Source organism: Chanos chanos, chromosome 14 (genome assembly GCF_902362185.1).
Source record: "Chanos chanos chromosome 14, fChaCha1.1, whole genome shotgun sequence".
NCBI lineage: Eukaryota > Metazoa > Chordata > Actinopteri > Gonorynchiformes > Chanidae > Chanos > Chanos chanos.
In genome coordinates, this window is record NC_044508.1 from 14719979 (window position 1) to 14743989 (window position 24011).

The 24011-nt window shown below is 45.4% G+C and overlaps 1 protein-coding gene across 1 annotated transcript in view; it reads right to left on the bottom strand.

Annotated features, from left to right (window-relative positions):
• Positions 1–21857, bottom strand: part of ptprsa (protein tyrosine phosphatase receptor type Sa) — a 102525-nt gene extending 80668 nt beyond the window's left edge. The window contains exons 1-3 of the mRNA XM_030791177.1: positions 21764–21857; positions 11803–11948; positions 10713–10854 (exon numbers count right to left, since the gene is read on the bottom strand). Of these exons, the coding sequence (XP_030647037.1) occupies positions 10713–10854; positions 11803–11948; positions 21764–21857 (382 nt within the window). The remainder of the gene's footprint in view (positions 1–10712; positions 10855–11802; positions 11949–21763) is intronic.
• Between the last annotated feature and the right edge of the window lie 2154 nt (positions 21858–24011).

The window sequence follows — 24011 nt, forward strand, 5'->3', positions numbered from 1 at the left end:
GTACAGCTGTCTAAAAGCAAACACGGGACCAACGGACCAACAGGCCCATCAGAAGTATGTTTTCAGGAGCGTGTCAGATCTGCTCACAGAGTCACGGTAAAGTGGCAGTGCCTTTTATTACGACTCTATCGTAGAACGCTGTCACAGAGAGGACTCAGCTACAGCTGAGGCTGTAACAGTTATCATGAGTATATCCTCCCCTCTTATCACTCATCTTATTATTTTCACTTACTGAAATGATTTAATTTCATCAGCCGCATAATCAGGTTAACTGATTACCCCTCGCCACGGCCAGAGACGGGGCTTTAGAAAACACAGCATATTAATGTTACAGGAAACTCTGAGGGCCAGGGGGGTGGACAGAGAGAGAGAGTGAGAAAGAGAGAGAGAGAGAGAGAGAGAGAGAGAGAGAGAGAGAGAGAGAGAGAGAGAGAGAGAGAGAGAGACATATCCTTTGAATAAATAGACATTTAACTAATCTGCAGGCCCAGCTGTTTGGACTCCAGAGATGGTCAATTTCATTTACTGTGCTCCCAGTTCAAGAGCGACTCAATTAACATAATCGACAGACCAGAGACAGAAAGAGAGTGTGAGACTCTGTGTGTGTGTGTGTGTGTGTGTGGGTGTGTATAAGGGGCAGCAGTCACACTGGGGAGCATCAGGGTCGGTTGTGATGTCACTTCAAATGGTGCGGTGTCAGCATGCTCAGTCTCTCAGTCGATGGGGATACGAGTTTCGGAAAACTAATCACAGCCTAAGCTCGGGAAGAGCTACATAATACCTGTCATGCACCACAGTTTCCACTCCAGCACACGCCCCCCAAAAAAGGTCACACTTTCACCTAACATAAGGGATACAAATAGCTCCTGCAGTCACACAGTGATTGTTATCTTTGTGCTTTCCATAAGAACCAGGATCCTTTTTCTGATCAAATGAAGTTAAAAAAAAGTCTGAATTCCAAAAAACAAGGTGTGTGAAACATAAAGCCATGGAGGGGACTTCATTTCCTAAGTGGGTTTGGGCTCAATACAAAATCTGCAAGCAGCTGCCCAAAGTTTAAAACTCAAGTCTCTGGCTCCATAGGCAGTAACTCAGTAACTCATGTCTGAGGCTTCAGTGTGCAGCAGTTTTCAAGTTCACTTGTGCAAATCCTTCGGTTCTCAGAGTCTGTCCTAAAAAAAAAAAGAAAAAAAAAAAAGGCAAAAAAAACAAAATAATTCCCTCTCTGTACCCTATCTCCCTCTTCCCTGAAAAATGAAGGATGTTCAGCGACGTTTCTGAGAACCCTTACAGTTAGTGTCTGGAATACCAATCAGAGCGCAGACGGTCCAGCAGTTTGAGCAACCGCTGCAAAGAGTCCGCATTCTCGGCACACCCACCTACTGGCTTTTGATAAAGTGACAATAGTGCCACACACACACACACACACACACACACGCACACACACACACAGAGGCCTCATCAGGTGCCAAGCAATTACCAAGCGACGTCTGTTTGCCCAACACATCTAGCCGACAATCAGGGGCAGCTGTTTCTGCCATGTTCTCCTGTCCTGTTGACTTATCAGCTCCTGGACGGGCGGGATTGCCGCCATTCGAGAGAGCGGGGCTTGTGGGAGACTTGCTTCTATGCGTTGAGCTTAGGGGAGGAGGGTGGGGGGGGTGGGTGGGTGTCCCTTAGGGTCTGGTCGGGTGCTGTCATCCCCATAAACGCTCGGCTGAAACGCTAATGCGATGATGGAGCCAACGGCTATGACGAGTGATTTGACTCCTCCATTGTGACAGAGATGAATGTGTGCAGGGGCGACTGACAGTCAAGAGTGCTAAAAGGCTCCCAGCCAGAGATCTGGTCGCTGTGTTTACTACAACCACGTTCCGTCGAGGGCCAGGTCCCTAGGACAAGGACTCTTTAATGGCGGCGCTTGAACCGCCGTCTTCAAGGACGCTGAGCAGCCGAACTTGTAATGTCCTTCACGATTTGTGTCTGTCAGGGAGCTGAGCTTCCAGAATACCATGTACCGCCTCACTGTAAGGTACACTGTCTTCTCATCCAGTCGCATGAAGAGAGAGCGACACAGAAAGGAAATGCAATTGTCCCAGACAGCTCAGCTCTATTCTCAGCCTAAGCTAAAGTGAGTTAGTGTGTGTGTGTGTGTCTATGAGTGTGTGTGTGTGTGTGTGTGTGTGTCTGTGTCAGTGTGGGGGAGACAGAGAGAAAGAGAGAGAGTGAGAGAAACCACCTGTTTCAATTTATTTATTTGAGCTACTGAGGTTTCCTCAATTAATTTAACTGGTCTCTAAGTAGCCTGAGGACAGGCAGTTGAACTACAGGAGTGAGTGGAGATGTAGCCAGACCATTATGTGTCCACGACTGGACAATGACCGGAGAGCATTCCATCAACCAGATCTGCTTCATTCCAGCACTGTTCCTTCCACCCTGTTCCCTTTAGTAACAACCGTAAAAACAGTATAGCCAGCTCACATGTGAACAGCATGTCCCGTTTTCCCTTAATGTAATGAATGGCTTGTATCTAACAGACTCAAGCAGGTGTTTACAAAGATGTGATCCTAGTGCAAAAGAGAGAGAGAAATAAGATCGTGAGGCCTTCTGAGGTTACCCTAGTTATTAATGCTGTTTGCACATAGCGCATACTAGAGGAGACACAGGATGTATGAGAAGACTCAGTTTACCTGGAAAGACAAAAAAAAAACAAAACCCAAAACTACGTCCTCATCAGAACGAAACCATCTGGCTTCCTGGCCCACAAAAAAGAGGAAGAAGAAGAAGAAGAAGAAGAAAATAAAAAGCAGTTTGAGCCAAAACTATGGCGATTCAAACAGAAATGTTTCATCGCATCGCAGCTTCCCCGAGCCGAGCGAAATGAAAATTGGTCGCCCTAGCCTGTAATATTTGGTACGCTGATGGACGCAAGCACAAAAGAACACAACCGAGCCCAAATCCACTGAATCCAGACGAATGGCTGATGGCTCCTTTATAATGGGAGCTTTTAGACCGGTTCCTATTAAGCCTCTAATAACAGGGTTTCCTCTGCATGCTCAGCAAGGAACAAGTAAGGAGCCCTTTTTTCCGAGGGTAAATGGAAAAACGGCCAAATGGCCAAACGCTCTGTAATTGCTTATTGGCGCTAATTGCGACATGGACATCAGGCAAGCAGCGAAGAGGTCAGAGGGGTCGGGTTCCCATCAGGGAGCCTGAATAAACACATCGTTCCCCTCCTCTTGTGTTTTTTTTTTTTTTTTTTTTGCTACAGAAACGAAAACACGCAAATGTTCACAGAATGATGAGCATCCCCCCCCCCCCCCAAAAAGGCTTTGGATGAGTCATACGTTTTGTCCAAAAAAACAAACAAAAAAAAAAACGAGCAAAAGAATGGCATCCAAGCATGGCGTTTAATTCGGTCTCTTACGGATATCGTGACAGTTCTCAGTGAGTCACATGTGGCGGTAGCATGGCTCTCTCCGCACTTTGCGGTTACATGCCACCATGTTCTTGACGTAAACTTTGTGATGAAAAAGACGAGTGGAGGGAGGCAGAAAGGAAAATTGTGCAGAGGGAACATCTGTTCGTTCTGCAGGGTCCGGTGCCAAGGCCGCCTGCACCGGTAAGTGCCAGTGTGAAGGCAGGCAGAAGAAAAAACACGCAGGGTTTGCGTGCAACATGCCCTTTAAGGGCTGTGAAGCTGCCTGCTCTTTAAATATTTACAGCTGTCACCTAAGCCAGTGAAGCCAAAAGAGCCCAGCCAGAACAGAAGTTCTGAAATCAAGGAAAAACATGACACCCCTCCCCCCCCCAAAAAAAGAAAGAAATGAAAAAACAAAACAAAACAAAACATCCACGTAATGTCCCTCAATTCACGCCATCCTTGTGAGAACAGGACCATGTGATGAACTTCTCCTGATGCGCCAACGTGACGACAGGGTTGGATCTGCCTCTGCGGTAGTGGTTTTACTGGACGCGAGAGCAACCATTAAACCAGTCTGAGATTTGACATCTTCTTTTACGCCGTGGCAGGAGAAGACATCACGTCACATGGGACAAACAGCCAATCAAGGCGCTGGGCTCTTAACCTGACCTCTGTGTTTTATGGTGAGCTCCAGTCACCTGAGAGCAGCTCATGTTTATGCATGAGGACAGAGGAGCAGCCTCCTGCAGCTCTTGTTTATTCATAGGTGCAGACCTGTCACTCCAGCCAATTCCACACAAGGCTTCACATCCATCTCCTACCTCTGATCCCAGATGCAGCACCCCCCACCCCCCCTCCTTTCAAAGCGATGTTGTGGTCCTCTACACTACATATTTGGATTTATAATAGTGTTGCAAAAGACAATAAAATACTTCACATTGTCCATTAGGTGAGAGGGACTAAATGACAGAACTGTTTTGTTTTTGTTTTCTTTTTTTTTTGGGGGGGGGGGGGCGGGGGGGGGCACGGTGGAGGCAATCAACCACTTATGTCCCCACAAATAGCTCTGAGAGCGTGTGATCGTTCAGTTTAGTCTGTGGCGTCCAATGGACAGGCAATCCATTCATCTTAACTTTCCACCAAGTAATAAAACAATCAAGCCCTCTTAGCCGACGCTAAAGCTTCCCATTTACCCAGGCCCGTCTCTGCCTCCTTGCTCACAGCGGCCTGGGCCAAGGAGCCATAAGGTCGCCCTATTCGAACAGGCATTACATGAATTGATGGCAAAAGTTGGGAAGTGGAGAGTGCCCCCAGAGAAGCCGGCTGCAGCCACTTTTCCCCGCACTGCTCCCCATGCCCAATCACGCTTGATTACTGCTCTCCAGGTTCGGCGGATCAAAGGATTGGAGGGCTGTAAACTCGTCTCGGCAAATTTCCTCTGGGCAGCTCTTCCCAAGGAGCCGCAGAGACGAGGGAGTGTGTGTGCGGCGTGAGAATTCAGAGATGTCTCTCACTCTCCCCTGTCTCTTTTCTCTTCCCCATCCCTCTCTCTCTCTCTCTCTCTCTCTTTCTCTCTGGGAGAACATGAGTGGAGAACGAGATGAAGTGAGGTAAAGAGAGAGCAAGAGGGAAAACCTGTCTGTTTGTTTTGTTTGCCTATGGAAAATGGTGTATCCTAACTAGGAGACTGGTACAAATGCTCTTATGAATGACATGTTTCATTTGTCTTCACTTTGTCCTGTGAGCATTCCTGGAAGCGAACTCGCTCCTGAAGATGTCGCAGGAACACGTTTTAGCACTGTTAGTAAATGGCCAAAAGACAAAGAAATAAAATTTAAAAAAAACCCAACAAGTGCCAGACTCCATCAAATTGACAGAAATGTTGTAAGATTAAAAAAACATCTGAGGATGCACTGTGCTCCAAGCGTGGAATGAAGCTGACAAAGAAAAAAAAAAACCACGAGACATGGCATTGGTTATAGCAAAAGCTCCCTGGAATATACGTTGGCCCAGTGGTCGCATCCCTTAGCTACAAGACAATTTAAACAGACGTGAAATACAGAGGAAAGAAAAAAATAGTACGTCTCTTATTTCGAAATGGGCTTTCGAATAATGGATTGCACAAATATGCCAGCGACAGAGTCCATACATTTTGCCAGATCTTAACGGTGCTAAACAAATGAATTACGCAGAGGGGGAGCAGCTGAGACTATGGGGATGAGAATTGGCTTGTTTATGAGAGCAGGATGCAGATAATACACTGGGCAAATACAGCTGTGTGCGTGTTAATATTGGCTCGGATCAGCCCTAATCAAATCCGGCCCGTTGTGGTTTCCTCCTCAGAGGATCATCTCTCTCTATTTCTCTCTCTCTCTCTTTTGTTCTTTCTCCCTGTCTCTTGGTCGTGCTTTCCTACCTGTATTTTTTTTCCATCTCTCTCTCTCCATCACCTAAATTGTCTTTCATCATTCTGTCTAATTCTCCCTCTTTCATTTGGGACCTTGTTGTAAGACTGAAGAGGTGAAAAGCAGCAGGTGGAGAAGAAATAGATGTGGTGGGTGTGTGTGTGTTTGGTGGGGGTTGGGGGTTCCTTCATAGGGTTTCTAAGCATCTCCTGTCTTTTTCTCTCTACCGGGGAGGTAATCCACTCATAGATGCTACTCGTTAAATCCATCTGACTCAAGGGTGCGTCTTCTGAGCCACTTATGACAGCCAATTAGGGTCATGATTAATTCATTTGTTGGGGTGTGGTGACCTGTGGCTCCCCCCAGCAGGGGCTAAATTATCCATTCAACTGTAGAGGCACATAGAGCAGGTTGGGAGGGGTGGGGTGAAGGGGGGGGGGGGGATTTATGCAAGCAAAACCGGAAAACATGGTTTGAATTCACAAAGTTTGATGATTGTCATTAAAAAAAACCCCTCTAACACGGATGTGTTAGGCCTGAGGAAATCATAATTTTTTTTCTAATCGCTGTTAGTCGCAAACAGTGCTCTCTATTGAAGTCAAAATGCATTCTCGAGATGGAAGCTCGGTGAATTCTCTCTGTGCCCCTGTGACACGGGCCAGTGCTAATTACAGGGCAGTATTGACAAAGCCAGGATCAGCAACAGACCGAGAGATTATTTGGAGGGAATTTGAGCGTAGGATCGATGGTGGTGAGAGAAGAAGAGGTTGGAGCTGTTGGACAATAGTGGATAACAGTGCTTCACAGAGACAGGTGTAGGAGAACCTGCTGGAGAGTGTGTTTTCTATTGTGGGGTTATAAACTTGTTCGTTCCGTTAAAATGCGAGCTTCTATTTGAAGACGCCATCCACGACCCTCACCAGCATCCCCCTTTCTGTACCAGCGGGCTCTGTGATCTGGTCAGCAGACTTATGGTCATTTGGAAAGTTAACCGCTTTCATTGAGAACACTCCGGGTCTGGTGTATTTGAGCCTTTTGCACCCAAGCTGTTAATGAAACCAGGTATTTGCAAACATAAGGGTCTTCCTAACTTATATATAATACGCTCAAATAATATTAATGTATGCAAATCTGACCCTAATCATATTTTTAGTCCCATTTCTGCATGGTTCTGCACAGATGGAGCAGGTGAGGGGATGTCCATATTAAATCAGTAAACTATGTTAGCCTCCATCCTCTATCTTCCAACCCCACTATCCTATTAGTCAGGCGAGGGCTTCGGACCCCTCCCCCCTCCTGCTTCTTCCACGCCGTGGAACCTTCCGGAGCACTAATGCATGATAATGCACTCTCTTCCACTGCGACCGGCCTCTTTTTCGCAGGAATACAGTGGGAATGCTAATCAGCCATGCTCCTTTACTCCAAATCATTCACGGCAGGCTTTGAGAACACACATCACTACTAATACCCAGCAACCCCTAGGGCTCTGCATCCCCTGCATTTGTTCCTAGGTCGGTGTGTGTGGAAAGAGAGAGAGAGAGAGAGAGAGAGAGAGTGAGAGACAGAGATAGAGAGAGAGAGAGAGAGAGAGGGAAAGGTGGGAGGTTGAGGGTTAGGGAGAAAGAAAGCGTGAGAAAGAGTTAAGGAGGAAGGGAAAGAGAGGGAGAGAGAGAGAGAGAGAGAGAGAAATAGAGAGAGAGAGGGAGGGAGAAAACAGTGGAGAGCAAAAAAAAAAAAAAAAAAGCCCACGGCTTGGCTCCCAACCAAAAAAGCGGAATAATTCTCCCGCTCTTATCTAAATCTTTTGATATTTGCTGTTTGAGGCCGTGTGAGGAGCAGCTCATGCATACAGTAGTGAATGTCCATTTCAAACGCTCCTGGGTGGTTCTGTGATTTCTGTTCCAGTGTATACTGGTCCCGGGACTTGAAAGAGGAGGAGGGCAGGTGGTTGGCTGCCTCTGAAAGCCACATTCTGACTCTCGTCTCCAATCTGTGACAAGGACAGATGACAGGGGGTGTATGATTTTTAGGAGGGACAGGCCACTGGGTAGGATGGCCTGTTTGACACCACAGAAGAGAACTTCTGTTTTTTGTCTGATCAGAAGGGGAAAAAAGGACACACCACATTCGAAAGGAGAGGAAGGCAGACGAAAGGATTTAGAAAGAAATCTCACTTTTTAGAGAGGAAACGATTGACGGGGTTGATTTAAAGAACTGTGAGAATGTCTAAGATTAGACCAAGGTGATAAGCACCCTAATAAAAGGGTTTTGCAGTCAGCAGAGGGGGTGTGGGAGTGTCAGAACAGTCCAATTAAAACGGTTCGAGGACAAGCCGAACAAACACATCTCATCTTCCAGGAAAGCAGCCAATTAAAAAGCGTGTCTGATCAAACGGGGCATGGGCGGCAGCCAGTTCACTACGCTTGTCCTCTCAAGCACACTGTGGCACTAACGAGATCCCTGTGCACAGGGGAGCAGAGGAGGCAAAGTCTCCAACGCACACGAGCATGCACACGCTTCACAGAGAGGGAGAGAGGGAGAGAGAGGGAGAGAGAAACACAATATTCAGAAAGGAAGATTAGTGAAGGGAAAGGCAGGACACATCCAGAGGGTTTGGATTTGGGGGTGTAGGCTGCCAAGTAGCCAAGCTGTTTGGTCCACAGTCCTTTCTTTGATCTTCGACTGGCCAGTATCACGCTCCAGCAGAGAGCAGGCAGAGTTTACTCAGCATGATTAGGGGCAGGCTGAGACCAAAACTGTGTAAGAGTGTGTGTGTGTGTGTGTGTGTGTGTGTGTGTGTACGCATGTGTATCTGTGTGTGAGTGAGCGAGTGTGAGCGAGTGTGCACGTGTATTTGTAAGCGAGAGCAAGGAGAGAGCGAGAGAGTGAGAGAGTATATTTGTGAGTGAGAAGGAGAGAGAGAGAGAGAGATAGTGAGAGTGTGTGTCTGTGTGCACGCAAGACTGCGTGTGTGTGTGTGTGTGCATGTGTGATGACTGAGGCAAGATGGGGCATCAGTTGTGCGTCTGACACTGTGTGTGAGCGGGCAGATGGTGATACCTGGGCTGCTGTTTGTTTTGGAACGTATCGAGTGTTAGCTCCAGGTCAGCGGGCTACAAGAGCGCTAGCAAGGGGCTCATTGCCAGGGTCAAAAAAAAAAAAAAAAAACAAGAAAAAAAAAAAGCGAGAGAGAGAGAAAGCGAGACAAAGACAGAAAAAAGACGGCAACGTAGCGGGAGAGGAACGGGACAAAGAAAAGGAGGAGGAGAGGAGCGTGCAGGTGTCTCACTCTTCGTTTCTTCTGACTCCTCCAAGGACTCTCAGAGGACTCTGCAACACCATGACACAGCAGATGGCAGATCTTAGGCATTCCGCTCACTGTTCTGTAGGCAGCCAGAAGGCAGCTAAAAAACAACACTAGGCTCTGGAAACGGAGCGGACAGATCTCGAGTGAAGCAGGCTGGCTCGCTCTTAGGCTGGCTGTAGGAATGCAGAGTTTATCTGGACACACCTTCCACCCGGAGTAGAGAAGGTGAGGGAGCATTTAATGAAGCCGCGCTGCTGTCGTAGTCTAGGGGTGATGAAGTAAAACCTTGCCTTGCCATCCTGATGCCGTCAACGTCCTTACCTTACAGAACACTCAGGTATTCATCTGGATGTGTACTATCTATACGCAGTTGTGGTCTCGTGGGCGTGTGTGTTCGTGTCTAAAAAGGAGAAATATGAAGAAGAAGGAAGAAGAAGTGTGCGTGCGTGCGTGCGTGTGTGTGTGTGTGTGTGTGTGTGTGCGCGTGCGTAGGCTTCGGCTCTGGTCCCAGTCTGTTGTGCAGATAAGGCTCTGCAAATAGCTGGGCCTGGAGCAGATGGAAGGCAGGCCAGTCGTTTGTCCCCAGTGCCGGCAGCCTGCATGCCTCACTCGGCCTGCCTGGGTCCCACTCAAGCCTGGATTTTCATGTAAAACTGGGCTGCCTACAATAACCCTCTACTTGGGCTGTGGCCCAGACAGAAGCCTGAGAGCTGCCAGGTCCAGTTCTCAGCGGTAACGAGGTGGATAGCAGGAGTTTGGGAAGAAGGGAAGGAATAAATAATTAAAAAGGACAGAGAGAGAGAGAGGAAAGCAAGGCAGAGAGAAGAAAGAGAGAGAGAGAGAGAGAGAGAGAAAAGCAACCAAATCTGTCTCCAGGTTGGGTGCACTCGATGGAGTGACAAAGGCAAAGACATGTCTAAACCAGCACCCCTCAGGACTTTTTCTAAGTCACTGATGATCATGCATGGCCAGTGCATGAATTCAGAACAGTACTTCAAAATGGAATCCCTACATAGAAAGGTATCATTCCACCACTGTACCAGAAAAAAAAAAAACATAAAATCCAGAAACCATCTTCAAGTTCAACTTGAAAATTCATTCAGGTTTCAAGGAGAGAAAAACGTCACATGGCATCAATAAAATTACTCTGATATGTGGCTGAACTTGAGTGAGTAAGAGCCCAGTTACAACTTAGCTCCCTTGTTACATCCTTCATGCCGCATGCGTCTCACTAGTTCACTGGATCCTGTCTGTACTTACTGCCTGTCTTCCAGTCTCTCAGTCCTGCTTCAAGACCTGTCTGCATGCATGTGTCACTTCCTCAGTGTGTCACAGCAAACTGTTCATCCCATTCCTTCAGTGACACCAGTCCACCCCCCCCCCCCACCCCTTTCTTATCGAAATCAGATGTTTGTCTGAATCCTGAAAAGCACCCCGTTACCCATCATCAAAAGTGTTTAACACTCTTTTCTTCTGAATGCTGATGAAGTCTTTAGATGGCAAGACATACTTGTGTGAGGACAACCAGTGACAGATGATTTAAGTGTGATTAGTAGCGCATGGTTTGGACACACACCTCTGATGATGGACAGTTTGGCCTGGACGCTGATTTCGCCCTCGCTGTTCTCAGCCACGCACTCATAGGTGTTTTCGTCTCGGGGCGCCCTCAAAGGCTGAATGCGCAAAACCGCTCCTGCGCCTTCGTCAAACTCGATCGTCTGCGTGGACAGAAAAGTTACGAGGTTTTAACACTGACCAGAGTACTGCCAGATCTTTTTCTGGATGGATCTGACCTTCAAAAAAAAAAAAGAAAAGAAAAGAAAGGAAAACTCAACTGAATCAGATGCAACCAAGCTATTCCCAAAGGCCTTCAGCTCAACATGAAAATCAAAAAATTGTTTCACATTAAACATTTTCCTGCTTCTGGAAACCGCCAAAGACAGTGATATGAGTTGAGAGGCGATACTAATTAGTCTTACGTCACACCATTACATAACGCAATCCGTGTATGAATCAATGCAAACCGATGAGGAGGAATCAAGGGTCTTTACTAGCCAGTGGCTGAAACTTCATTTTTTTTTTGAATTTCAAGGGTACACTAATGAGAATCAGTCCAGTGAGTGCTTGTTGGTCTATGAGTGTAGATCAATATCAAAGCAAATGCTGCAGGGAAAATCAAATTAGTTCAAACTCGAGCAAAATTACTTTTAAACGCAAGGGAAGATGGTAATTTAAGTCAGAGTTCAGTATACCCTTGGGTTTTTGATGTGTGGTGGAGGAGAAACGCCAAGATAAGATCTGTTTTTTTTTTTTGTTTTGGTCCACTGTTGCAATACTGTTTTTGTTAGCATTGTTTAAATGGAGTCTTCTGTCTTTGCTGTATGTCAGCAGCGTCGGTTTCATGTGTACGACTTGTAATTAAGGCAGGCTGAGCATCAATCAAGACTTTACAGCTGCCATCTGGACTCTGACAGTGGAACACAGCAAACAAACATCATAAATAATAAGCCAGTGAGGAGATTTAGATATCAGGAGGGACTGGATTTCAATATTGTAAGCTCTCTCTTCGATTATTGTATAATACTAACTTCAGTTCAGGATTAACTACCAGTCTGAGGTGTTGGTCTGTAAACAGCTTCATTCGGGGGTGATGTTCCATCTCTCACCTCAATGCGCTGTGAGTTGACCCTCTTTCCTTTTTTGTTCCATGTTACTCTTGGTTTGGGGTCTCCCATAGCTTGGCACACGAAGGACACTGCACCCCCGGAGACACCAATCATGTCACCAGGAACTTTTGTGAACCTGGGTGGTGCTACAGAGGGGGGAGGGGGGGGGGGGAGAGAGATAGATTATTATTATTATTCAGTTACGTTACGTCAGAGCAGGTACAAGAAGCAAACCCGATTCATTAAAAGTCAATTGTGGCAGCAAATCAATGTAATTAAATGACTGGGTGCTTGTGCGCGCACCCACCCACCCACACACACATACACACACACACATCCACACACACACACACACACACACACACACACACACACACACACACACACACACACACACACACACACACACACACACACACACTCTAAGCACTTTGGCAGCGGACTCGCCCATCACCCATAAAATAGCAACAGTGGAGGCAGTAAGGGAGTAGACCCACAAATCCCTCATCTGAGTAATGGAAAGGGATGTACACTGAATTTGAAAGGCCCTCTGGACAGCAGTGTGGGTGCTGGGTTCCAGCGGCCTATACAAATGGGAGGCGCCCATGTATCAACATGCTGGTAATTACACTACAGACAATGTGCACACTGACATGCTGACGCCAACATGAATAATTTAATGGAGCAATGAATAATAAAGTGCAAGCGCCTCTGTCTTGATTTTAATGCCGCCATCACTGAGCGCATCCAAAAAAAAACCCACCCACATCCTTCAACGGTCCCCCATGGCTGCGAGCAAATGCCATCAGAGAGAAGTCAGAGCCGACGCTGGCCATCCATTTTCGCGGGAGCGCCGAGCGTGAACGGGTTACTTTAACTTATGGTGCCGAACTCTCTGCTCCGTCGCCGTGAAAGCTAATCCGGTCACCATTAAAACTCGTTTTTTTTTCTTCCTTTTTTTCTGAGGAATGAACCTACTTTTGAAAGATATCCCCTCTGATTTATCATTCGGCTCGACCTCCTCGGCATATAAAATAATCATAGCCAAACTCTCCCTCCCACCACCCCCACCAAACCTTTGCGGTGCGTTTGCTTTTAGCTCGTCTTTTATTGGGCGGAAGGTCAACCCCAACACAACAAAATAGGAGCAGTAGCTCTCGTGGGGAACTTGTTAAATCTAAAATGCACAGATAAGAGGAGATGATCAAACATCCAGCGTGCACATCAGATTAATTATTAACAGTTCGTGGGTAGCGCAGATTCTCCGGGCAGTGATAAACATACATGAAGGAGAGTTCCTGCATTTATTAGGGACAAGGAGTGGGAAAGAGAGGGAAAGAGAGACAGAAAGAGAGGTGGAGAATGTAAGAGCCTGAGGATAATTTGGCTTTGCACTGAAAGTTAAACTTCTACCTTACCACACACTCCCAATGCGCATGAGTTGTGAGTCATAATTCCAGTAAAGGCATCAAAATGACATCATAAATCTTTGATCTCCGTTTTTTTATTTATTTTTTTTTTTATTTTTGGTCAAATAGGTCCCTCTTAGGATTTCCAATAACTTTGCATGGTAATCAGTTCTGTGCTAAACTAATGTTACACAATGCTGACCTTGACAACACTCAAACAGAAACATATCAGTTGCAAGAGAGTATCACGTGCTTAACTGTCTCGTATTCCTGTACTATTACAGAAAATTAAGACTTTCGCTAGTAAGTAACATTTTATCTTTGTGATATCAGGACCTTATGAATCACAGCGAGATATTTTGATGACTGTATGCTCTTTAATACTTTCCCTTAATAAGGAGACCAGAGAGCTGTCTGTAACTCTCCCTCCTACCTAACATGGCTGGTCATTTGAATCTTTATCTTTTCTCAGGCTGGGCAGATAAAAAGAAGGAAAGCTACAGCTCTGACTCACACTAGTTTTCTTGGCTCACGGCACTGTTGACCTGGGAGTCCTAGCTCTCAAAGCAGAGAAATCCCAGCATGCCGTACCCTTTAATGACCCATCCCTCCACCTGGGCTTTCTGTCCAATTTCCAAAACTACTCATACCCAGAGTGATGAATTAAACAGAGGATAAACTTCAGGCAGTGCACATGTGTATAAGAAAGAGAAAGAGAGAGAGAGAGAGAGAGAGAGAGAGAGAGAAAGAGAGGCATTTCTTGTCTTGTTGTAAGTTAAACAGGTGTTCTTGAGCAGCTTGTGAGTGGTCTCTCTGTGCCTCAGGCGGTGTTCTGCCCCTTGCTGAGTTCAGAGGCTCTGGCCATGACTGCTGAGGACCACCTCAGAGGCATAAAGCATGGCCATTACCGGCAGGTGGAGAGCACAGAGCGCAACAAAGTTGGCCATAGATTTTCAGACTGTCATTTCTGATGAGAAAGGGAGGTGAAAGGGAAAGATGGTCTTTGGCCATTTAAGGTTCTTCAGGTGACAAAGTGTAATAGCTGTCACAGACAGACACACACACACACACACACACACACACACACGCCGAGTTGCCTTTTACAGTATGTAACAACAGCTGAATCTAGGTAAGAAGGTAAAGAAAAGGAAATGCTTTTATACTGAGTAATTCCTCTAAGTAAGGAGAACATTTTTACTGACTACATAAAATTCTATTCTATTCTATTCTATTCTAATTAATGCAGGTAATTTTGGGTGCTGTCCTGCTCTGTGAAACTATATTGCATAAAAAGCTCTTAACTGAAATAAATCTTAACTGAAATGTGCTTAACTCTGATTAATTTGACAAATTTGCTCTAATCAGCTCTGTCTAGACTAACGGCACCATCCGAGAGGTGATTTGGGTTAAGAGCCAGAGGCTTATGCTCTATCTCTGCCTAGATGGACATGTGGAGGACAGAACCGATTTTACCTCTGCATTCCTCCTGTCTGCCTCTGTCCACATTGAAAAGGAGAAATTTACAGTGTTTTCCCGATAAGCTGAGATATGGGTTTTTATCAGGCAAGCTGGGTATGGGGGCCAGACCGAGAGAACGGGGTAAGCTATCTTCACAGAGAGAAAGAGAGATGGAGAGAGTGAGTGAGTGAGAGAGAGAGAGAGAGAGAGAGAGAGAGAGAGAACATCTATGAACACAGCACAGCAAACATGCTTGTGGTAGGGAGGGTGGGCCACGCAGTGCGAGAAGGCACTTGTTTTGCAAATGCACCACATCCCGTTTGTGACGGTCCGTCTGGTCCCATTCGATAAGAGAGACGGGACCATCTATCTGAGACATCCCGTGGCTGTATTTCAGCCCACTCCATTTGCAGACCTTTAACACATGCTCTTTATAATGGAAGTGTAGGGGTGACATAGGCAGTTAGATGACTAATACTATAATCGATGGAAACCTTTTGAGGTTTAAAAAAAAGAGACCTCCATTATGAGGGAAATCAGGAGAGCGGAGACACAAAATGGTCTCCTATCATACCATTTGCTTGTGTGCTTCACAGAGAGAGCGAAAGAAAGCCACTTGTCATCCATCTTGTTCAAAATAGCCACCTTTCACAATTGAATGAGGGGTGAAAAAGAACATTTGGTGTATTATGGGTGTCATTCTCCAGCGTATTTTCCTTTCCCTAACACATAATATGAAGGCCAATTACAGAGGACAGAGAATTAGAGTGCTTTTCCTGGCCAAGATAATGCACTAAGTGTCTTGATTAGAAAAAATTACACCAAGCACGTTATTTGAGGAACGCTCAATCTCTGTGATTGCTTAATCTGTGCAAAAATACTCATATGCATCACAAAGACAGCTGTAAAATACTGATTAAATGATTAAACGCGATTTATGTATTAGTGTGAGCGCTCGACAACCCCTTGATGCACTCTGTCAGCCAGCCAGCGACTCAGGGTGGAGAAGAGGTGTAGAGAGTAGCTGTTGAACGCCCAGTTCTCAAGTCATTTGGCTTAACTTGCTCTGGTACAAAAGTTTCTGGTTCTGAATTTGTCTGAGCTTGTCCTGCATTCTCAGTGCGAAGCCTTCTTTGTTATGGCAGCCATGTTCTGCTTGTGGCACATCTACTGGAGTGGATCTTGGATTGTCCCTTCATCTGTCTACCTCCACCCAATCCTCCAACCACATCCATCAGGCCGCAGGTCTCACAGGCTGTTCTAGACAGGACAAAGCCATTCATATGGAATCCAGGCATGGGCTCTCTCTCTCGCTCTCTCTCCCTCTCTCTCTCTCTTATGACTGGGACCAGGTAATCCACTCTCGTGAAGCACTAACTCAGACAAGAACTGAGTTCTTGTCTGAGGCAGAAAAAACAAATCAAATAAGGTCTCCAGTGAGACATTATGAATGCATGCTGAAAGGACACTGGAATTCTTCCTGGGGACAATTGAAAACAGATTCCTTGTAACTCAGATCCTTACTGTCAGTATCATTGTAATGTAAATTGTGATGCGGAGGCAATCAGACAGAGGCGGGATGGTTTCAGATAACGCCCTCCCCTGCTCTTCTGTGTTGTTTGGTAAATCGATGGAGTAAGCGAAACAATTTCATTTCTAATAGAGTCAGTCGCAGAGGTTAATTGTGGCCCTGCACTTGGAACAGATGATGCGTGAGGTCATGTTGGATACAGTAATTCACCGCCAGTACAACCTGATTGGATCTTTAAGGCAAATATCAGAGCAAGAGAGAGAGAGAGAGAGAGAGAGAGAGAGAGAGAGAGAGAGAGAGAGAGACAAAGACATAGATAAAGAAAAAAAGAAAGAAGAGAGTGACAAAGCCTGTTCTTAGACAGTCACATTCTCTTGGGGAACCAAACTGTGCTGACTCTCTGTCTTAGCAGGATAATGACGTGCCCCCTGTCCTCCTACTTATTCTCTCTTTCAAGCCCAGCTGCATTGGGCATCTGCGCTGTCCACCCATAAAGCACTTTGCCCAAGGTAAATGTTCGATAATGGGGCACCGACGAAGAGGAGGAGCTCAACCTTCGGGGGTGATCCTATTTTAGTGTCCCTCTTTTCCCATACACCTCAGTGTCACACTTCTAACCACTGTAAGTAGCGCACTCGTAATAGTTTCAAATTGGTCCCATTGAGACCTCTGTCTCTAGTATCGGCACAGTCAGTAACGCCTACAGAAGAAGAAAAAAAATCACCTTTACAGGTTGAAAATAAATAAAGTTGAGAGAAAAAAAAAAAAAACAGGGGAGGATGTTGAGGGAGGCAGGCAAAAAGGTTTAAGAGAGAGCCGTCAATTTTAGAATGCCCGATTGCATCGAGAAGCCGGAATCGGAGTGAAAGGAACAATCTAATGTCATTTTCCAGTCTCTTTAAGAAATTGACTCCACTGCCTCCCTCCATAATAGACATACCTGTGACTCCTGCTCAGTGAGGATGTTTCAGGCCTCATTTTATGGCATAGTATGAAGAGAAGCAAACAAAAAAGGGCAGAAGGAACAACATTAGGTGTCGTTTGCTCTCTTTGTACATCATACAGTAGATTAAGGCACTAAAATGCATACAGCAAAACATGCCTATCTCTCCATTGATACACTTACACGTTTAACCAAACAGCTAAATTGTAAATGAACTTACTGTCTAATTTAAAAAAAAACAAGACATGATGCCTTGACTATTCTGACAATGTGATGTAGCTGGATATCCGTAATCCAGGTCCTGTGCTATTTGAAACAGCACGGTTTATATCAGCGGTCGTTAAACTTTGACCTTCAAATCTCATATAGAAAACTAGAAACAGAATGCATCTCCAATGCGAACAATGAGGCTAAGTATGTGGATGATACCTGAAGGACTCTGGAAAACTCAATTAAAGAAACTTTGAAAGATCTTCTCTAACAGTAAACAGAGGTCAGAAATGTAGGCTTTATCTGTAGAACCACTGATTTCATGTTTGATTGTTTGTTTGTGGTGTTTGTCCATAATTATGAACAGTATTACACAAAGAGACAGCCTCTGGGTAAAAGAAAGCATTCAAAGCAATTTATAATATCCAGTTTACAAAAGAACCTGCCAGCTACATGCCATTTCACTGTTTTTTTAAATGCATAGGTGCAATTTACTGCAATCATTTCAAAATATATGCCGACAATCTTATTAGGAAAGATAAATCAAAACATATTTATGAAGACTGAATTGTAAAAAGATTATCAGTAGCAAGGTTAAAAAAAGGGAAGATAAAAATGAAAGTGTTTTTCCCCACTTCATAAGAATGAGCGTCCCTGAGATGCTTTATTTGAATCACCAGACTTCAAAATTGTCCTAATATCAAAACCCAAATAAAGATAGTCTATCTTTCTGCCCTTCTGAGTCAGAGAACATCAAACATGTGAAAATATTACTTGTTGAAAAGCATTCTTCTAAGCACTCAACACATTTCAATTTCAAAGGACATCTGCCTTTGAGAGGTGAAGTCTTCATTGGAAGGGAAAAAAAATGGAGCCCCCCCTCCTATTTTTGGTCACTGACCGATAGTTCTGACAAGATGTGACCAACTTCACCTTCCGTTGCGACAAAAATGACGAAAGAAGGCTACACTACAGCAGCAATGATGTCCACAGCAGTCAGGTTTTAACAGACGGCAGAGGCTACACACTGCTAATGTGTTTTATGATTCATTCTAAGACTCAAACGGTAATCGAGGCTCACACAGCAAATGAGAGGAAGATGAACAGGTATGACCCCGTCATCTACTGAAATGACATCTGCCCGTGACAACCTGAACCACAGAGCTGGAGAAGGGCATCAAAACAAAACATCTCAAACCCCAATCAAAAAGTCCAAGAGCTAAGACCGACCGACGCGTGTAAAACTTAAAACCAAAGCCTGAAGCATTAAAACAATGTCGTGATGTACGGCAAGGTCAGTCATAAACTAAAATAACCTTTCTCACCTCATCCCAAATGCACAGACAGTCACTAACTGCCACAAAGGGAGGCAAAAACGAGCTTGGGGGAAAATCTCTGAAGGCAGGCTACAAGGTGCAATGGGTTGAATATCGAACACGTTACGGGAGGAAAACTTTAAAAGCACCTTTCAGCAGACGCGCATAAAGAGACAGGACAGGGACGATAAGAGGGAGAGAAGAAAGATTCCTCTCGAGGGCAGTGAAATGTTCACTTGGCAGCTTCAAAGAGAAATAAATGACTGAAATTGCTCGCGTCACTTTCAGCTGAAGTCAATCACAATTAGGGGGAGCTTCCAGGACACCGGCAGGACACGCGCTCGTATAGGAGAATGCGCTTTGCATGAATCGCATAATCGAGTAACATTAAATGAATATTACGGCATTCTTTTGTCGCGCGCTTCTTGGAAATCTCATTAAACCACAAACGCTGAGGAGAATCAGTGTTCAATATTCAAAATATTCGATATTCAAATCATCAGACCAAAAGTCTCGGATTGTAGAGAAGAAACAGACACAGAACATTACTGTGATTTTCCAGGTATTTGCGGACTCGATAAAACACCAAAAGCCATGTTCAATCGTTCCTACAGTTATTGCTCAATGTTGTGTGTCGAGGCGACCAAAAACATCAGTGAGCCTTCTAAACGGGGCAGGACAGACCACAGAATAACAAACTGAACCGTTCTGTTAGGTTTTTAGAGGGGGATATTTTGGGCGACAGTCTCTTGTCGGCCGTGGTGTCTGGTGGTTGGAGGTTTTGGGGACAGACAGCAGAGCAAAGTCAGCCCTGGGTGCCGCGGTCAGACACACAGACACGCCTTGGTTGGCTAGGGAAGATGTTTTTAGTGTGTACCCCGGAATGGATCAGTTAGTGTGGGAAAATTTACCCTCAGTGGACGCTTGGACAGGAAGACGGCAAAGATACAGACTGATTATCTTTCTAATGACTTCCTGTCACGACATTTTATGCTACAAGGCAATCTAGAACATTGCATATTCTAAGAACACTGTGTGATTACAGAAAACCTGTCAAAATGTATATTCTTAGTTCAGCATTACAAAGATTCTGAGCTTTACACACATAGCTGCGTTCCACACTCCATACACAATAAAAGTAGAGATTTCAAAGATATACCCATTCTCTGTGAGTGGAAATTACAGTGCTTTGAACACCTGTGCTAAGGATGGTGTGTCTGTGTGTGTGTGCGTATTTAAACACCCTAATAATGGTCTGGTGTAATTGTGTGTCTGTGTGTGTGTGTTTCTGCCCTCTCCCCCATGCAGCTAATCCAGTTAATGTGATGTCACTGGGCTACTGTCTGTGGTGCTCCTCTGTACTCACACACACACACACAAACAGGCCCTTGGCTTTATTACTGCAGGCAAGATTCATTCAGAGCACTCATTTTTTTCTTTTTGATTAAAAACGTCTCCTCCCTGTCATGATTTATGAGAGTGAGGGGAAAGGGAGAGGAAGGAGAGAGCAGGAGAGAGAGAGAGAGAGAGAGAGGGAAGGCAGGAAAAACAGAGGGAGAGAGGATGACATCATGGTTTTGGCAACCTCTCCAAGAGAGAGGTGACATCCACACTTTGTGCACCTAAGGAAGAGCGTGTGAGGGAAAGGGAGAGAGAATATGAGAGAGAGGGTGTGAGAGATGGACGAGTGCAGATGTCTTCACCCACCAACTGAGGAAAAAAAAAAGAGTGTGAGTGGTTGTCCCACCTGCACACTGTGTGTGTGAGTGTGTGTGTGTGTGTGTGTGTGTTGGTGGCAGCCTCCCACGAAACCGACAGGTGTTCGGAAATCAAGAAAGGTCGAGGTTGAAGGAAGGGGGGGGTTAGGGCTGTGTCAGAGTATCAGGGAAAAAACAAACAAGAAACAGGAGCACAGCCAATCTACCAGCTGAGTCCGACAGATCCGAAACCAGGGAACAATTAGTGCTTAATGGCTGGAGAGAGAAAATGAGGGCTACAACAGCCAATCAGAGGGGTGGGCGAAAAGGCTGGGTTATCTGGGCACCTGGGAAAAGAGTGACTGAGGCAGTGGGGCAGAGGAAAGTGGCGTCTACCGCCTACTAAATGACCAAAGTACATGATACGGTAGCTCTCATAGAAAAAAGAAAAGGAAAATAAATCAGTCTGTTTGTAGAGGTGAGTGGTTGCTAGCAAACTAAGGAAGAAATAGACAAGGATGTACTGACAAAAAAAAAAAACTATTGTGTGAGTCTTCAGGGATGGCAAGCACAGGGTGAAGGAGAATAAGAGGAAGGAACAGAGAGGAGCAGAGTGTGTAAACAGAGGGAGAAAGAGCGGTAAAAAGATAGAGGGAGAGATACAGAAGTAGGTGAATGCACAAAGAGAGGGGGAGAGGGGGAGAGAGAGAGAGAGAGAGAGAGAGAGAGATTGAAAGAAAAACTCAACAGGGATACATGCACAGAGAGGTTAGGACCTGTTTTTGTTTCTCAGGCAGTGCGATGACAGATATAGGCGGACCATTTTAGGACAACCAGAGATAAACATCAGTCATGCACAACAGCTCACGTCTCCAAGATCTTACCAGTGACGGAAAAAAAAAAGAAGAGAGTAAGAATGCGAGACACAGAAAACAGATACAGATCCAAAGCAACCCTGTACCACTCTCCTCCCTCTCTCCCTCTCTCTCTCTCTCTGACAGGAATGCCGGGCCTTTGGGGCCGCAGTCTAAACCCTTCTGCTCCCTCAGTGAGCTACCGCCCCAGTTATCCCTATTTAAGACTGCAGGGGAGCCTCTCCTCCTTTCTCATCACTCTCTGGCTCCTCTTTATCGCCCTGCCTCTTTGTTTTGTTTTCTTAATGCGTCTCTAAACCCATCTTAGGGGAGAAATGGTGCAGAACAAATCCTAACTGGGAGCCTCAAAATTAAAGAGTAAGCGTTCACGCCTGTTGATGGCAAGATAGATTGGAGGATGAGGGAAAGAAAGGGAAAAAAAAAACCAAAACACAGAGACAGACAAAACAAACAGATAAACACCTTAGATCCACCCTGCTCTATATGAGAGATTAAGTATGGTGGAGTTTGAGGTGAACTCACATAAGGCGAAGGAACAGCTGAGGAGCAGAGAGAGCAGCAGGGCTGCCAGCGACAGCAGGGTGGGCAGGCAAGGCAGGCGGCCGGCGGGCATCATTCTGGAGGTGACCTTTGAACTGGCTGGAGAGCCACGGCTCCGCAAGAAGGACACAGGGGTCTTCACACTGGATGTTTGGCACTCTGAAAGGGAGAAAAAAGAAAGAAAGAAAAAAATGAAACGACAGAAATGTTAACCTTTTTTTTTTTTCCAAAATCATCTGTACGGTGAACTGTAGTCTTTATTTACATTATACACACATGGACACACGTCTGCATTTTCCAAGCTCTTTGAGAATGGGGTTTCAGACTGTTTTCCACATCTTCTCTCTACTGATAGGTGCGGGTTTTCCTCTAGATCTAAAGGGCACAGAGCTTGGTCCCTACGTAAGCATGACTAGGTCATCCTCCTCTAGCATGGTTTTCTCTCCAACCATTCCCAAACACAACTGATTTAAGTAACCAAATGTCCCAGGGAGGCCCCGAAATCATGGTATCAGGTGTTTCGGATTAACATTGGAGCAGTGAATCTTGTGAAAGTGTAATTCTCCAAGACAAGGGTTGCCAACCTCTGCCGTAGATATGGGAGAACATCCCCTGAGCTTCCTCAACACAGCTTCCTTTGGACTTGTAATTAACTACTTTTCACATTTCATAATTAGTTTGGGGGTTTTTTTTATCACTGGATCTTGTCATTATTTGCTTATCTGCTCATCTTGTAATTATGTACCAACCCAATGATGTTTCAGCCGGTGTCTCTTTGTTTTAGTCAAATTGCCATTAATCCCTCTGTACACGCCGTCCTTACCAGCAGCTTCATTGATATGTCGGCAACGTACTGAGGGAAGAATAATAGCACCTAGTCATACACGCTTTTAATTAAAGCCAGACACTGAAGGAGGCATACATATACGCTTGATTTTTTTTTTTTTCACGTTAGTTGTGTATGATTCGGTCAGTGTACAAGACGCGTTAATGAGAGAATCAAATCCGAAGGAGCAGGGAAACAGTCGTCTGGTGGGAAATCATTAAGGTGCCGCACAAAGATGGCAGCCCGAAACCACAGGTGGCGGAGAGGCTGTCGTAGATGCCACATGCGTCTCGTTGGAGCAGGAGGTGGTGTTTTTTTTTTTTTTGAGGGAACTGACTCAGATTTTGGAGCAGGGTTTTGGAGGGAGGTTTAAATAGGCAGAAAGTGAGGGGTAGGCAGCTGACGCTGCTCTACCAAAGAACTGTTTCAAAGGCCAACTCTCTTCCACCAAAGTTACGAGCCTGTTGTTTATCTTTTTTTTTTTTTCACTCCCTCTGGGTATGTAACATCAACTTAGAACTCCACAATAGTCTTTTGTGCTCTCCCCTGAGATCTCCACCCACCACAAGAACACACACACACACACACACACAAACACAGATACATACATGCACACACACTGTCAATCTGCTCCTTTGTTTACTCAGCAACAGTGCAGTCGCCACAGCGTTTCCTGAGGGCAGGTATTCACAACGAGAGACAGAGAGAGAAAGACACAGAGAGAGAGAGAGAGAGAGAGTGGAGCCCCAGTGACAGCAAATGTGTCAGCTGAGAATTCCCTGTCAGCCGTCATGACGACAACAACATCGTTCCCTGCTTTAAACACAAACGTGTGTCGGCAGGCCAGCCTTGTTCCTAGACTTCTTTGTCTTTCACCAAACGAGGGCACAAAGTGGGCACGAGGAAACCCACAGGAAGAGGCTCTGTGTCTGCGGATTATGATTTATAGCTTTTCTTCTCCCTAGACTGTCACTGTCATAGCTCCGCTTTGGCAAAGCAGCAGACTAAAAGAGAGACTTGGGGGAAAAGCTTGCACCCAGCTTGGTGACGATGACAGTTCCCTCCTTCAAAGAGGATTATGGAAACCTCAGCGCCTGGGAATGAACGCACTTCTACAGAGTGCACTCACACATGCAACCATACCTAAACAACCATTTGAATGCTAAAAGCTTAAGGCTACCTGTTATTACTTCAGATTGAGGGGATGAGTTCTGCACAGGGCTGAGCAGGTTCCCCCTGGGGTGTGTGCCGTTTATGTAGGAGGGTTCAGACAGTATTTCCTCAAACTAAGCCATTCATTATATCTGAGCTGACTGATGATGGAAACCTCTGGCACTCACCATTGGTTGATTAATTATTGCATTCTTATCACCAGGTGAAAGAAACACAAGCTGAAAATCTGAA